We start from the raw sequence: 17,023 nt of genomic DNA on the forward strand, positions 1-17,023 counted from the left end.
AACCCTGGATGCGTCACCCTACTGCCCACAAGAGGAGGGAAAGAGGGTCTGAGAAGCAGTGAGCTAATCAGGGAAAGTGAGGAAATGTGGGGTGCGCGGACTCCCCGACACCCAGAGCCATCACTGGACTGGCCCAAACCACATCCGAGCTCTGGCCGCTAAGCCCAGCGGGGCTGCTGCGGCGCCACCTCTCCTCCACGGCGCCCTCTCTGGCTGCTGTCAGTAGTAAGGGGAGACCCGGCCAGTGTTCCGAAGAAAACGTAGCTTTATTATGACATAGGAAACACTACAAGCCATTAAGGGAGAAGAGTCAACAGTTCCTCAGAATGACAGGTAAAAGGGAGGTGTAAACATCTTGGTAATAAAATCCACAGCACGATCATTGGAATCTTTTTCTTACAATTTCTGTTTTCAAGATTATAGTCAACAAAACAGTCACTTGAATCGTCAAAAGAAGGGCCATCTGACCCAGGGAAAGCATACACACCAAGCCAAAGGACAAGAGCACGGGGCTATGTGTTGTGGGGTCGGGGGCACTGCCGCAGGAAGGAGGCCTCAGACGGTCCTGCGCCCTGGAGGGGAGGCCCGGCCGCTCGGGCTGCCTGCCGGGCCCCCCACTCCCCCAGCCGGACGCTGCTCGGAGCTCACCGCCCACCTCTGAAGACGGAAAGCCCGGTTTCCCTGTGACACGCTCAAAGGACGGCCAACATCTCCAAGACACAGGTTATTTTAAAACCACTGGTGGAAATGTGCAGGCTGGTGGGGGTCACCCGATGATCCCGTTAGTGTCAGACGCCCTTGGTAATGACCTGAACACCGATACGGGGGTCGTTACGAGGAAACAAGAAAGCCATGTTCCTGAATTTAACAGCTGGCCTGGGAGCGGAGAGAAACATTCCCAAGCCCAGGATGGAGTATTCTGTGGGTAACAGGGTGAATCCGAGCGACCACGGCGGCGGCAGGATGTCCTGCTGGCAACACTGCCCACGGTGCTTGCGGTCACAGGAGCTTCCCAGTGGCACGGAGACAGGTGGCGACTTGCAATGCCACCAACAGGGAATAACGACAATTAATTTGGATACAAAAATGTAAAGTCATGTCTACAAAAGAGAAACGTGGCCTGTCTGTCCCCAGACCTCATGCTCTTGGAATAGCTGAGCTCTCCTGAACATGAGCAGACACATGTGGGAAGCAGGACAGGCCAGACCACAGGGAACCTGCCAGAAAACCCAGGACAATCCAGTAAAGCCAGGTCACAAGGCGGCAAAGCTCACGGCTCAGAACTCTGCAGGCCTGCCTCAGTCAGCTCCTCGTTTGATTTGCTCCTTATTAAAAGGCAACGGCTCTCCCAAAAAGAAATCTTCACCACACACACACACACACACCACACACACACACACTACCGCCAGGCACGTGGGGCCATTTCTGAAAATTTGCACCCACCCGTATTTCTGAGGACTCCTGTGTATCCCAAAATGCCGAAATACACTGAGCCTGAACTGAGCAAGTGCTTTAAAAGCTGCATCACTAAGGACTTTGTCGAGTATGAAGCTGCTGCAGCATGCTATTGTTGTTTCGTGTATTCTAGCACGTTCCACACTGAGCAGTAACTACTCAACTTCTGCTGTTCCTACCCATTTCCTAACCTGACTAGCCAATGAGCCAGATCTGGCCCACTGACTGTGTCTACATGGCCTACCAGCTTAGAAGAGTTTGCACATTTTTAAATAGAGAAAAAAAAATCCATGACATGTGACAACTGTCACATTTCAGCATCCGTAAGATGCTTTATTGGAACACAGCCATGCTCATCTGTTTCTGTATTAGCTACGGCAGACACCACGTGGCCCATAAAGCCTCAAATATTTACTACCTGGCTCTTTAGAAAAAAAAGAAAGAAAGAGCGCTGAACCTCAAACAGAGGGTGCTCTTCTGCAGGAACGAACATTCCACAGCTCCGATGCAGACCGGGCTCCCAGGACAAGTGCTGCCTGTTCCGTGAACGACATTCAAGCAGCTTTTCCTCCCCCACAGAAACGGACAATCGAAGTTTGGGTCTGAACACACAGATGCATGCAGGGTATCTTACAAGGAACAAGGCGAACTGTTCCCTCTCCTTGCGCGGCTCCCCCCGCTCGCAGCAGCTCCCGCGCAGAGCCACCTGCCCCTGCTCCGCATGAAACCACACCCGGCGGAGTGCGGAGGGAGCAGCGACGAAAGGCTCCAGCGGAAGTCGCTCCAGCATCCCTCCGACCCACGAGCCGCCACGCGGCCACGGAACAGCGAGTGGGCCGGGTGGCCAGGAAGAAAACAGGAGGAAGGGAACAATGAAGCCACTGAAACACTTCATTTACTCAAAAGGTTAATAGGACAGAGACACTTATTAGCCTCGGCCTGACTCTCGTCCGCCGCCCCCGGCAGCCTTCACCAGGACCCGGACGCTTCTGAAGGGGAGGGGGGGAGGGGGCCAAGCAACAAAACCAGCACCAATGAAAAAGCAGGATTCACTCTCCAGAATAAAGGAAAACAATCTAAATGTCTGTATAAATCCAATAATTCATTCATGTTACTACCATTACGTTTATGAAAGTCACCATTGTGGAAAAAGAGAGAAAAGGAGAGAGGGCTAAGAAAGTGCCTATTTCCAAAAAAAAAAAAAAAAACCCGAGAGAGAACACCTGGGCTGACATTTCCACATGCAGCTGAATGCTAAGTGATGTGCGCAACAGACGTGATTGGAAACCCCAGTTAGTGTCTTCGGCCCCATGGGCTCGGGGGGAGGGGGTTCTTGTATCTGCTGACAAGGCAAGGCTAAGAGTTCCAGCTAGCTATCTGATACTAAACCCACAGCGAGGAAGGTACTTGCAAAGTCCTCTGTCCTCACACCACATCTTTGGCTCCTGTACTTCTCTGCTTTAACAGACCCACGATGCAAAAGCAGGCTGGCGCCTTACTAAACTGAACCCTCAGGACAGGCTCCAACAACCCCCCCCCCCCGGACATGGTCTTGAGGAGCACAGGAGACACCCAGGGACGCATCCCTGGTGCCCCTCCCCACGCAGGGCCCAGCCCCCACGTCGCTGTGTCTGTCGCGCAGGTCCGGGAGCCTCGTTCCGAGCGCAGCGCCTGTCCACGCAGACACGACGACCCTGAGCACCCGCTATGGCCGCCGCTGGGCCCAGGCTGCAGAGGAATCCGATGCTCTCGGGGGCACTTCTGTGTGGGTGGTGGCTTCGTGAAGTCGGGGAGGACGAGGATCGTTTTGTGAGGCTGGCCAACTCATCGCCGTCATTTCTGTGGACCAGCTGCAGATAAGGCTACTCATATTCCAGGAACTGTTTGTGGTAGAACAGCAGGTATCTGGGGAGGCAGACAGGAAGCAGGCTTACATTCTAATTCACCGGAAGTTCACGCAACCCGAAGCTTCTGGCACTGGGAATACCCATGCAGTGGTCTCGGCACCCACTGGCAGCCTGATGGCTTGCCTGCTAGGTGCTGATTCTTAGTCCCCAAGGACGAGGGGCCTTGGCTGGGCAGCAAGGTGCCCAGAGCGAATGCCCGTCCTCCCACCTGTCCGCCAGGACATCGTGAGCCCATCAGTCCGGCCCCCCCCACGGCTCCTGAAGCTTCTCCGACGGCCACCGCAGCTGCCCTCAGGTGGCGGCTACTCTGGGGGAGACTCTTACAACGCCTTCTGGCCCAAATCCACCCCTTCTGGAGGCCTCCTTCTGGCCTAATTACCCACAAAACTGTCCTCTCTCACACCAATTCTACCCACACTCTCTCAAGGGGCGCCCCACCGCTTGGAGTAAATACAAAGTGCAGACGCCTCAAGAGCGCTCTGGCTGGCTCATCCCGGCCCATCCTGGAGCGGGGGATTCCACGGCCAGTCTCAAGACGAAGGACTTAAGGCAAAAGGTGGGTGACAACGGGCCAGGGAGGAATGAAGCAGGTCAAGAAGGAAGGAGCTCCCCAAGCCCCGCCGCGGCTGCTCATGCCGTGGGGGACAGAAATGACCACCCCCACGCTCTGGGCCTGAAGGTGCTCATGGAGAGTGGCCCCGCCCATCCGGCTGCCCACCCAGGCTGGCATCCTGTCCAGAACATGCCTCGTTACATCAGAGACTCAAGGTGACCATCGGGCCGGACGTACCCCTCGCTGTCCAGCACGTCCTCAATGCTGGCCTTGGTGATGATAGCGTCGTCACACTTGAACCACTGGTCCTTGTGCTGCCGGATGAAGCTGGTGTAGTGGCCGCTCTCCAGGGTCCCTTGGTGGTTAACTACGGCAAACAAGGAGTACCTAGTTTGGGAGCGCGGCAGTGGGGAGAGAAGGGGCAGTCGAGTTAGTTTTATCACCATCAGAAGCAGTCAGCAGCCTGCACAGTGCGCAGCCCCCAGACACCCCAAGAACGAGAGCAGGAGCCCGACAGGCAAGCAGGCCGGCCTAGCCCACTCAGCTCTCAAGCTGCTTTGCGGGAGCCCCATTTAGTGGAAGCGGGGACAGCCAGCCGTGCTGGGGATGCTGTAAGCATGCCGTCCTCTGTTCTTCCTCCCACAGCGACGGCAGTGGGTGGTGAAGGAAAGAACAGGGGCCTTACTGCAGCGCGGGTGGACACAGAGGCCGAGGGGCCCTGAATCCAGACCCCGAGCTCGCGCACAGGAGCTGGGACAGAGGGGCGCAGGCTCCTCCATCGGGGAGCTTTATGGTGCACGTGTGAAAAGCCCTCTCCCAACAGCCTGCAGCATTTCCAACAAGGGTGGAGCCGCAAGACAGGAGGCAGGCCAGCGGCCAGAAGAAGAGCCGTGCCGTCGGGGGCCCTCCCCACGCGGCCCACCGGTGCTCCCACGCTCCCCGCTCACGCTGCAGACGCCCGGCGCCAACCCACGAGGCATCACTTACTTATTGTCGTTGTTGAGACTGTCCGCTGGCTGCTGGTACTGTCCGTTCATCCTGCTCTCTTTGCTGTAACCAACAACAGCACTTCCTCAGCATCATTTACAGTAATCACCCAAGCAGACGCGGGGCTCGAATGACGGCACCTCTACCCCCAGGCCTCCTCCGCCAGACGCGGCCCTCGGTGCATCTTAGACATGCTTTCTAATTCTTCCAGCAACTCTGCTTTCTAGGGGAAGACCATCCCCGAGTGAAGGTGGGGCAGCAGAGGCCGGGGCTGGAAAACCAAGCGGCGCAGAGCCACGAGGCGCAGATGGACCGGACTCCACCTCGCTGCTTCCAGCCAAGCCTGTGCTGATGTGTTATGGGGGCCGAGGAGACTAACGCCCATCTGACGTCTGAGCGAGTGTCGCGGTGATTCGGAGGGCGCGTTTTAAGTGGTCTGGGATATCAAGATGTGAATCCACATCTGCAACATCCACTGTGCTTTGCCGTATCCAAAGGCGGTTCCATCTGCCGCAGCGCTGCCTCCCGTGGTTGCACCGTGACCGCTCACCACGTCTGGGAGCTGATAAAGGACCGCTAGGGAGGAGCCAAAGCCGCGGCAGCACGGCTGACAAGACTCAACTGTGTCCTGGGTGAAGACCAGGATGACGATTCCGTTTTGGCAGATGTGCTTCTAGCAACCTCTACGCCGGCTCATCGGGGAACCAGAGCCAATCACGGACCCTACGGAGCCACAGCCCTCCTGCCACTCATACAGCGTCCCAAACCCTTTCATACCTGGACGCCATGAAGGGCGTCATGTCCAGTTCCAGGGGAAAGGACACATACGTGGTGATCTTCCGCCTCAGTTTGGCCGAGTGTTCGAATCGCTGCAGAAATCGGGGAGAGGGGAGAGAAGGAAGAGGATGAAGCTGAAGGGCTTTCTTCCGACGGTGCTTTTCTCTACACCCCCAAAAGGGGGCTTTTCATTTTCTTTCTGAATTGCCCTTCGGCCACATCTAGAGCTTACAGACTCAGTAACACAGTATTAATCCATGCAAATCTAATTCATGGGGTTCAAAAATGGAGGTCTGAAACGATGGCATTGTTCAAAGTGATCGGGGCCAAGTCTGCAAAAAAGTAATCTTGTAACAAACCCAGCAAAGTGCAAAGTGGAAGGAAACAGAACAAACATCCATAAGCTCTGGGAGCAAAAATGGACATACTGTTCCTTTTACCACAGACACTCCTTCGACTACACTGGGGCCCAAATCCAGCCAGCAAGCCAGGTATGGTGTGGGTTTTCTGTTAAAAGGGTCATAAAACGAAGACCATAAAACAAAGATTCTATGTGGCCATGAAGCCTAAAATATTTACTATCTGACCCTTTATAGAGAAAGCTGACCGACCCCCCTGGACTGGATCATAAGGCTCGGGTCTTGTTTGCTTTTAACTAAAAGAAAACCTGGGGCGCCTAGGTGGCTCAGTCGTTAAGCGTCTGCCTTCGGCTCGGGTCATGATCCCAGGGTCCTGGGATCGAGCCCCGCATCGGGCTCCCTGCTCAGCGGGAAGCCTGCTTCTCCCTCTCCCACTCCCCCTGCTTGTGTTCCTGCTCTCACTGTGTCTCTGTCAAATAAATAAATAAAATCTTTAAAAAAAAAAAAAAAACTAAAAGAAAACCAGAGAACTTTGGTGGTGGGGGGAGGGTGGGGAATCTCGGGGGAAGGAGGAGGAAATTCTTAAAGCCCGCCCCCAGGTGAGTGACTCACATCCTACTGTCGTTATCCAGGAATCACTCTGGTTCACCACAGACCTCTCTGGGCAACAGAAGACAGGGGGAGAGTCACAACCTACGACCCTCTTGTGCCCTCCGTGCTCTTTACTGAGTCGCTGCCGTTACGAAATGTACTTCTGGACGCCATACCGACAGGCTCTAAGTTGTACCGGGGATTAAAAATGGAGTCTGCCGCTGGAGTGCGCTTCCTAGAAAACGTACCTTGAGATGGAAACAGGCCACAATGGGCAGCTTCTTCATGGTGAGCTGCTTCGTGGACTCCTGGTAGCTATGGCAGCCACTGCACTTGATCTTGGCACTGCTTCCTAAGTGCTCCGGCCGGGTAAATCTGTAAGACATTTCAACAATACAGTTTTAGTTAAAAAAAAAAAAAAAAAAAAAAGATGGGAGAGGTAAGAAAGGAAAAAGACAAAAGAAGTATCACTCTTTTTTTTTTTTTTTAGATTTTATTTATTTTTATTTGAGAGAGAGAGAATGAGAGAGAGGGAGTACATGAGAGGGGGGAGGGTCAGAGGGAGAAGCAGGCTCCCCGCTGAGCAGGGAGCCCGATGCGGGACTCGATCCCGGGACTCCAGGATCATGACCTGAGCCGAAGGCAGTCGCTTAACCGACTGAGCCACCCAGGTGCCCCAATAAGTATCACTTTCAATGGGTTAATTTCCCTACTGAAAACATGTGTACAGTTAGGGGCGTTTATAATTTCACAATGGGGAAAAAAAATTTTTCTTCCTTCATCTCTTCCCCTTATCACTTTAAAAGTGATTTTGTTTTTATTTGTTTTTTTTAATTAAAAGTCTGGTGAAATAGTAATGATTTTCTCATGACCGTTAAGACATAGCAATTCGTATTTCAGAAAAACGACAACTCGTGATCACGCAAACAACTATACATAAATGTTTTTTAGCAGCTGTGTTTGTTAACAGCCAAAACACCTGGCAGCCGTCAGTGCTGTTCGGTGTGCAGATGGTTGAAGAAAATGCTACGTGACCCCGTGGAATACTCATCGGCAACAAACAGGAATAGACTATGGACACACACAACCTGGATGAATCTCCGGAGACTTATGGTGGGGAGCCTGGGGGAGGAGATCCAAGAGGTTCCATGTTCTATGATTCCATTTACGTAACATTCTCAGAATGCTGAATTCATGGCAGCCCGGGGTTACGAGGCAGTGGTGTGGGGAGGGACATGGAAGGCTGGAAATGCCCTGCATCCTGACTACGTCGATGCGAATATCCTGATCATCACATTGTACTGCAATTTAACACGATGTTACCACTGGGGGAAAACTCAGTACAGGATACCCAATTATAACTGCACGTAGGGGCGCCTGGGTGGCTCAGATGGTTAAGCGTCTGCCTTCGGCTCAGGTCATGATCCCAGGGTTCTGGGATCGAGTCCCGCATGGGGCTCCCTGCTAGGTGGGGAGCCTGCTTCTCCCTCTGCCTCTGCCTCTGCCTCTCTCTGACTTTCATGAATAAATAAATAAAACATTAAAAAAAAAAAAATAACTGCACGTGAATCTGTATCCCAAAATAGAAGTTAAATTTTAAAAACAGAGAAATGATCATTCTCAAATGACGAAGACAGACCTCACGACATAGCAAGGTTGCATTAAGTCCAAAAGCATTTCTGGCAAAGGTGGTGGTTACCCATAAAACAGATGTTTCAACACGGTTTATGCCAAATTTTTTAAGTTTAAAGCTGAAAAGCAAATGAAGTTCATCTTTTCACAACCAGGTCTGGAGATCTTTTGTTAATAATCCTTCAGAAATTCCGTGATCTCACCGGGGCAAGACGATGCCCCCTCCTGACCACAGCTGACCCAGCCTGCCCCAGTAGGTGCCCCGGAAGTGGGAAGCCGAGGGAAGCCAAGGAGAGCAGTTAGGTCTCATGGGAAAGAACGTGGTACAAGGCATCTGAGTGTGTTTGCCCCAACCTGCAAGAACTAGCCCACAAATGTAATTGGCAAAGTCCACGGTGTAGGTAATTCTGTGAAAAACGATCTTGTCTTTTCAACACAGAAACGGCAAGGAAACCACAAGGCGGGGGGGGGGGGCGGGGGGGGCGGGGGCTGAAGCCTATGGATTTGCAACCAAATGTAATGTGCACACCTAGTCTGGATCCTGAGTTGAACAAACTGTACGGAATAGTTTCTTATAAAAACAATCAGGGCAGTTTAAACACTGGGTACCTGACCGGAAGAGAGAAGAACGTCCCCATGTTTATAGTGAAGACTCTGGAAATACATGACTTGCCACACACTACCCCATAACCCTATTTTCCAACTCAAACCCATTTGGCCCCAGGCCAACCAAACTGCTCAGGACCACACCAGGGGCCACAACTGCTTCCCTGACGTCTAGACCAGCTCCTTCGGTCAGCACTGGAGACAGCGGGGACGAGTACTCAGACCGCGTGTCACTACCAGGTAGAGCGAGCATGGTGCACTGAGGAAAAACATGGACTTTTACAACTGGAAGCCCAATGCCAGCCCACAGCAGAAATCAGGCAGAGCACTCTGCCCGTGCAGCAAGCATTCAGAAAGCAGGTGTCCCATGGTGGAAAGCAAAGTGCCCGAGGCAACAAAAGTACCAATCCGGGCCGCAAAAAACACTTCCTTCCCCAGTGAAGGAAGCGCCTGAGGCTCGAGCTGCAGGAACTCTCAAATGTGACAGGGTCGAGCTTCCTAAGATGCAGCCTTGTGTGGCTTGTCAACTCAGACTGGGGGTGTGAACACGTCACTTACCCTCAAATTTGGAAACACAAGCGTCAGCCAGTTTTAACCACTTTGTTAACTATTATCAATTAAGCAGCTGATCAATAAGCGCACTGCTTCTCCTGAGGATGCGCATTTTAAAAGAACGTACTCCAGCGCGGTATAAAATGCTGAGTCCAAAGTCATCTTTTGAGGTTTTCTCATTTTTTATTCTTCAGGAAGATCCTGATATTTTGTCATTTTTCTTTCTGTGTGCAGTGCCCCCTAAGTTGAAATGCACTTAACCCAAATCCACCTCCTCTCTGCCAAACGACGCTAACGTTCGGACACCAAATATGTCAACCAAACCTGCTTCGACAGCTAAGAAATGTCCCACAACGTCAGATACGAAGAGGATTTGGCTTCAAATTCCATAACCGTGAGTGAAGAATGGAAGGACAACAGAGCTCAACTCCCGGATCTTCTCAACGATCTATCCGTGCCACCCCTCCACCCATGTTTGGGGAATTTCCAAACCTGGGTGGGAGGCAGGGCCCGTCTTCTCCTTCATGGAAGTTTACCACGAAGGCCAGGGATTTGCTTTTCCACCCACCAGCATTCTGGGCACCCGACCTAGGCTCGACCGGTTGGATACTCGTAATGAGGACTCTGCGTCTGGAAAAGTCATTCTCAAGAAGCATCTGGAGGAAGAACCGGTCTTGCCCAGAGCAGCAGCTCCACGGCACCGGACAGCCACAGGCCAGCAGCGGGCTGCATGTCTCTGGATACCGGTCCCCAAGCTTCGCATGGTGACCACGTGTTTGCTGAGCCGGGTCCTCTTCAGCCTTCCTGTGGATGCGGTGAACTACCCAGTCTCTTCACCCGCCTGAGCTCAGCAGAGCCCCTTCCTGCCGCGTGCAAGCCTGCAAGCACTCCGACCTGGTGAGTGCAGGTGCGCTTGCACGCGTGCCCGGCAGAAGACCATCACCACTCGAGGTGCGACGGGGGGGACGGGAAGGTAGTACGAGGCAGTCTCCTCCCCCGAAGAGGCTGCATTTCAATCCGGACTGAGGAGATACAACACAGACAGTAAGACAGCAGAGACAGCAACAGAGTGACGAGAGCCAAGGGCACAGCCCGAGGCCAACACAGGAACGGCCCGACACCCAGGAGAGCAACTGGCCCTGCCGAGGGCTCCCCCTTCACCAGGGCCGCCTCCGTGCTCCCGCTGAGTCTACCTCCTCCCCGAAAGGCTCAAGGAGCACGGGGTGAGCCTTCCCTCAGGCAGCTCCCGAGGGGTGATGGCCACCTCTCTGCCCCCGCACCGCGTACCCTCATGAAACACTTGAGAACTCGGAGGGTCTGGAGCTACGGAATTCCATCTACCTCAACTTCCTCCTGCCGGCTTCGCAATCTGCTCTCAACGTAACTTGGAAAGGGCCCTTTTGCTGTTAACACAAACTCGAGATGAACGTGCTCGCCTTTCCTTGGCCACTTGACCACTGACCCAGCCCCACGCAGCCCCTGACCGGACAGCTCGGTGGGCATCTCGGTGTGGAAAGTGTCGCTGCCCCCTCTGTGCCCGCTTGGTGGGCAAAGCTTCAGGTTTGCTGAAACACACAACTAAGTGCAACGGAGTTGGAAACCGTCTCTTCAAAAATGGTGGCCTTTTCATTTCTGATGTTCTTCTTGGTTCCCAAATTATAAGTTTGATGCCCCATTTACATCTGGATCTACCAGTGTGACGGAGTTGATGCGCTTAAAAATTCTTAACATGCACCTTTGAGCCTGCTGACTATACAGCAAGATAAAAACCAAGAAGCCTGCCCCTCTCCGTAAGGAACACCTCTGCCCAAGGACACACCTGCGGTGACCTTTAAAGTGAGTAAAAGAAAATAAAGGCTGTAAAACACTCAAGTCCATTAGAATAGTTTAGAAAGGGTTTCTAACGTCTCCGCTATCACGTGTGAGAGCTACCCGAACACGCCGATGGCAACCATCCCCTAACCCCAGCACCTGTCCCACGTGGCGATGGCGAAAACGGACACGCGCACCACCACAAACGGGCCAGTGGCCGGCAGGAAGGGCCCCGCCAGACTCTGGGGCAGCTTCTCAGCCCCAGATGGTGATGGAGCTTCAACCTCAGCTCTCTGGCTCTCAGGCACCTTGCCCGGTGGGCAGGGGGTTTCCACACCAAGCTGGGTGACCAGAACAGTCCTCTTGCCAACACGTGACAGACTCTACTACGAGCCACTGGGCACCAGCTGCAGCCACCTGCAGGCTGTCCTGCCTTGTCTCATTTTCTATACCGGACATGTGACAGAAAATTCTCCTGGGGCCCTGGGTGGCCCTGAATTTCTTCAGACTTTCCTCTGACCAACCACTACCCCGAAGAGCCGCAGGCTGGAGAGACCAGCGCCTGCTTTGTCTCCAGAAGCGCCGGCAGCTCTCTTACCTTCGCAAGCAGTCCGTGAGCGTAGTGGTTCCTGCTACGTGGCTTTCCCCGTTCACCACGCTGCCCTCACTCCCGGGGCTCAGGGGCCAGAACGGGGTGGAGGAGCCAGGCAGATCTAAACTGATGTCCCAAAAGGGGTCTATGGTGGTAGAGACTCCGCTAGAAGAGGAGAGACACACACACGTGAGAACGGACGGCCACGCAGCCTCCGAGGCAGCAGCTCGCCGACGACATCCACATCGTCTCACAGCTCTGCCCTTCCATGCAAATGACGTGGAAGGTCAGAAGACGCGGGACAGCTCCCACCCAGCTCGTCCTGGGCCCCCAAGGGAGCCCTGTGGAGGAACAGCAGGTAAACCACTTCCGGCAGAGGCTGCTCCGAAAGCTACGGTTTCAGAATCCAGAAGATCATTACGATCGTTTTGGGGTTTTTTGAAAATAGAGACAGACCCCTGGGCCCCATGTCCAGAAGTTCTGAATTGATGGATCTAGCTTAGCAGCATCTGAGGAACTAGAAACCGCGAGTCCAGGGAGCGATTTAGAGCTCCAGGCACACCTCCCGTGGAGAGAACGCACCGAGCCAGCACCGCGCCACGGGACGCTCTACCTAATAACAGAGGCGGTTCCCTCCCAGACACGGCCCGTGAAGGACAGGCTGGGAACTTCACTCCAGATACTCAAACAGGACATAAACCCGGAGACAACCTCCTGCTGCTGGAATTCAGCAGCACAGAGCCGACAAGGAGGTCCTTTAAAACTGTGAGTCTAAACACTGGAGCAATGCCCACGACGGTGTCTACGTCACAGAAAACTGGGTGCGTGACCCAGGCAGAACCGCTCCCCTCCCGGTATCTCCTCTGTCCTCTACCAACTGCACGCGGGAATCCAGTAGAGGTTCCGAAATAACTTGAGTGGATCATGACCAGGATTTTTTAAAACCCTGAAATGGAAAAACACAGAGGAGTGTGCACTGAGGTCGAAAGGGAGGGTTCTTGCAACCTCACTGATCCATGCATCCTCCTCCTAGAAATCAAAGCTCTGCACGCTGAGCAAAGCTGTGAACAATCAGGGACACTAGTCTGGAGACCATGGGAAAGGAAACCATGACATGAAAAGCAACACACTTTGGAGAATGGGTGCCAAGGATCTGCCAGGTGTGCACCAGTCCCTCCAGAAGGCAGGGCTCTTATTTAGCTCCTGGTAGAGCAAGACATGGGGGGAAGCTTCAGGGCACACCCGCCCAGGTGTGCACTGGAAAAAAGATGGCCCCGGGGACCTGCAGCACTCAGGGCGACCTGCTCCTCCTCTGTGAGCCTCCTGTACTGGAGCTGATTTATCTCAACACGTTCGATGGCTTGGCTGTTTAACCTCAGCTCGTCCTGCTCCACGTTCGGTTGCCGCAGAGGCTCCTCTGTAAGAGCCACACCACCTACGCTTCCCCACATCACCGAAGAGCCAGAGCCATGGGGGGCACGGACTAAACTTCTGGCTCTAAGTGTTAAAACTTCTAAAACCTGCTCAAAACACAGCAGTTTTGCTGGCTGAACATGTCCCATGATGTTCCAAAAGCAGCACCTAGAACCAAGTCAGTCTCCCGGGCAGGACCTGGGGTCCCACACCACGGTCTGGTCAGCACAGTGCAGACGGCCTCTCGCGTTCCAGAAGAACGCTGGGTGCCGTGCGGGAAGTCTCGCACACTTACTGGCAGACTTGGCAGGTGACGTCCGACTGCAGCCCGCCCGTGAAGATCTGGTCTATGATGCAGTTGCAGTGGTTGGGGTTGTTGGCCTTCTTCCCATTATCGTCACCTGGGGAAAGATCACAGCTGTGGGATTTGCATCTGTGCCCCGAGTCCACAAGCTTCCAAGAGCCTCGGGCCCAAGGTGTGAGGCCATTCACCTACAGAGGCTGGTGAAGCCGAAGTGCCGAAACTTTCACGAGGGCACAGGAGGACCCTTATTCGAACAGGGAGACTTGGCAGGAAAAGAGGGAACAACCCAGCTAGCATATTTTAAGTGTGCTTCTCTTTCTCCATTCCCTAAGATCCGCTTGGCTTCTACGTAGATACCATGATGTAGCTAACGCCCAGTCACTGGGGAGAGTCACGGATTCCCCTTCCCCCACAGAACAACTGAGCGGCCCTGCCGTGGCGGGGTGCCCCACACTGCCAGGGAATGCCTGCTTCCCCCCTCCGCGGCACAGACACGATGCCCCGACTTCAGAAAGCGTCTCTGCAGGACTCCCATCGGTCTGTTTTCCCCATCAGCTCCTGCAGCCTGCAACTTCACGAACAGCTCTGCTTTCTTAAGCATTTGCACCTAGGTAAGTACCACTCCGATCCTCTCTAGTTCAACACGGGTTTTATATATTCGGGGGCAAATATACAAATACAAAGCTTACACGCTGGAACACAATACATACTAACATGTATCGCAGATACATACTATAGAACTTTCATTCAACCAGACAAAGGAGACAGACTGTGTTTATCTGTATATATGTTCCTCCTCAAACAAGTGAAATTATTACCTAGGAATAAAGAATGCCCACTAAGTCTTTTGACAGCAAATCGCCTAGAGAGATTAGGGAGAAATGCTACCCAGAAAGATTTCGAGTTCATGGGACAAAATGTCAGAATACAGGAAAATACATATAGGAAACCACAAAGGAAAATCAGCCAAAAGATACCCGATGCTCGCAACCACATAAAAACACGACCCAGCCAAGTGAACTAGCAAGGCTGAAGGAGAGATTGGAACACCTGCTTCTTTTTTTTTTTTTTTTTTTTAAGATTTTCTTTATTTATTTGTCAGAAACAGAGAGAGGGAACACAAGCAGGGGGACTGGGAGAGGGAGAAGCAGGCTCCTCACTGAGCAGGGAGCCCAACTAAGGGCTCCATCCCAGGGCCTTGGGATCATGACCTGAGCCGAAGGCAGACGCTTAACCGACTGAGCCACTCAGGCATCCCCGAACACCCTGCCTCTGACGAGACATTTCTTGTGACGTGTGCAATAGAATTACGTCAGAGAAGTGGACCATGATCATTGCATCGTGCTTCTGTCAGATGAACGTTTTCCCAGCAATGCATTTGACGCAGCTGATTTTTAGGACAGACTAATGCTGGTTACAGAAGTCTCATGATTATCCTCAAGTGCTCGGGATGATAATTTAATGGTCTTACACAGCGGCTCTTTTCGGTTTGTATGTTATACTTCATACTAGGAAACCAAACCTCACCTAAGCTATTCAGCACCGTTTATTTGGCTCCTCGGGTGAGCACTGAAAGGATGTATAGGTTTTTCAGGAGAAAAACACTTAAGTACACAAAAAAACCAGAACCCAAAGCCCCGACAGCTGATGAGAACAAGCCACCTTATTCGGAGTCTGGCTGGCCTCAAAGTTGGGATGTCAGACCTCACAGGGCATTTGGGAGAGCAGTCCCGTGACTGCAGAAAGGCCGAGCAGAAGTCCTGGGGAACAGAACTGTGGTCCAACAGAATCACCGACAACCCGCCGGTCCACCCCAGAGGCCACAGGTAAGCAGGTAACTTGCTCACCCCGACACATGTCAGCTACACCTGAGTGTCTTCCCTGAACCGGCCCATGAGCATCACTGGGGACCCAGCAGGAAAATGCTGAGTTCACTCCACACCTAGCCAACAGAAGCAGCAAAGAGCCCTCCAAGGGACTGTGACCCATCACGGTCAAGAATCCTCCTCAGCTGATCCTGGGTCAGCACACTTGGGTGTAGGGCCTTCAGACTGGGAGCCCCGCCATGGGGAGGGCAGGAGGGACCCGCGGTGGCTTGTTATTCAGTCCTAACCTCCTGGCCCGAGCCCGAAGAGCTGCTTCCCCCATCCCCTTCCCCAGACTATCCAAACCCACCCACATCTGAGACCCCTGGGGGGGCTGCCCCCCTCTGGGAGCCCAGCTGTGGGACAGAAGCCAAAACCCAGCGAGGTCCTGAAAGAGACTTTAAAAAGACCTTGGCTGGGGCGCCTGGGTGGCTCAGTTGGTTAAGCGACTGCCTTCGGCTCAGGTCATGATCCTGGAGTCCCGGGATCGAGTCCCACGTCGGGCTACCTGCTCGGCGGGGAGTCTGCTTCTCCCTCTGACCCTCCTCCCTCTCATGCTCTCTGTCTCTCATTCTCTCTGTCTCAAATAAATAAATTAAAAAAAATCTTTAAAAAGACCTTGGCTGGACCCCAAAATGAGCGTGACTTAGGGTAAGGGAAGCACTGGCGAGCGTGCAGATCCAGTTTTGTATTCTCAGCTCTCTCTGGTGACTTTAGCGCCATGATCGGTCCTTCTGGAGACCCCACCAGGGGAGGGAGCCAGTGTTGATGGTTCAGCTGCATTTGGAGCATATATGGAATTTTCTGGCGTGTCAGGGGCCAAGTAACCCGGAGGAGCCGCACACCAGCTCCCTCACAATCAGTCCGAGAGGAAGCCGGCAGCAGAGGACTCGAGGCAAAGGCCCGTCAAGGACGGAGACCTCTGTTCACTGCTACGGGTTTTACAGGACCACCCGCCACGCTCTTCCCTTCCCAGCAAGGTCGGAAGAGGACACCCCAACCATTTCCTCCCCTCTTAAACTATGAAGAACCTCTCTGGGGTATTAATGGGGAAAACCACCACAATTAAAACACAAGTGCGCTGAGTCCCCCGGGGTGGTGTTCGAGAGCGCCCCCTATCCCGGGCGGGGCCGCACCTTTGCAATGCCGGTGGAGGACGTCCAGGGCGGCGATGAGGAACTCGTGCGCGTCCTGCTGCTCGTACCCCGCCAGGTGCCGCGCGTGAGTCCACACCAGGTGCAGCAACTTGTAGGGGATGTGGGGGGAGCGGTGCCCCGAGTAGAACTGCTCACCGACAGGGAGAGGAGGAGAAACACTGTCAGGAGTAAGTACTACACTCTGAACACAAAGCACACACAATAAAAAAAAAAAACAAACCTGTAACAGCAGCCTAGAATTTCTTGCGGGGACTCGGTCAAAAGGATTGTTTTACTCCCGCCGCCCCCCCCTTTTTTTTTTCAAAATGTATTTTCATGTGGACTCCCTGGACTTTTTGAATCTATCATTTTGTCCCTTCCCACTGTCGGTTTTCTACAGAGAAGCCAAAATGAGGAATGGGGAATGCCCGATGCGGACACAAGGTGGGCGGCGGGCACGAGGCTGCGCTCGGAGGTACTGA

The 17,023-nt window shown here is 53.4% G+C and overlaps 1 protein-coding gene across 1 annotated transcript in view; it reads right to left on the reverse strand.

Annotated features, from left to right (window-relative positions):
* Positions 1 to 247: 247 nt before the first annotated feature.
* The window catches only part of USP22 (ubiquitin specific peptidase 22), a 40,167-nt gene continuing 23,391 nt past the window's right edge, over positions 248 to 17,023 (reverse strand). The window contains exons 6-13 of the mRNA XM_064583214.1: positions 16,542 to 16,689; positions 13,532 to 13,637; positions 11,830 to 11,988; positions 6,878 to 7,004; positions 5,680 to 5,771; positions 4,903 to 4,965; positions 4,153 to 4,302; positions 248 to 3,360 (exon numbers count right to left, since the gene is read on the reverse strand). Of these exons, the coding sequence (XP_064439284.1) occupies positions 3,318 to 3,360; positions 4,153 to 4,302; positions 4,903 to 4,965; positions 5,680 to 5,771; positions 6,878 to 7,004; positions 11,830 to 11,988; positions 13,532 to 13,637; positions 16,542 to 16,689 (888 nt within the window). The 3' untranslated portion in view covers positions 248 to 3,317. The remainder of the gene's footprint in view (positions 3,361 to 4,152; positions 4,303 to 4,902; positions 4,966 to 5,679; positions 5,772 to 6,877; positions 7,005 to 11,829; positions 11,989 to 13,531; positions 13,638 to 16,541; positions 16,690 to 17,023) is intronic.

The sequence above is a fragment of the Mirounga angustirostris genome, unplaced genomic scaffold (assembly GCF_029215605.1).
Source record: "Mirounga angustirostris isolate CCGP_5_RB_7025 unplaced genomic scaffold, mMirAng1.0.hap1 SCAF_17, whole genome shotgun sequence".
NCBI classification, from domain to species: Eukaryota; Metazoa; Chordata; class Mammalia; order Carnivora; family Phocidae; genus Mirounga; species Mirounga angustirostris.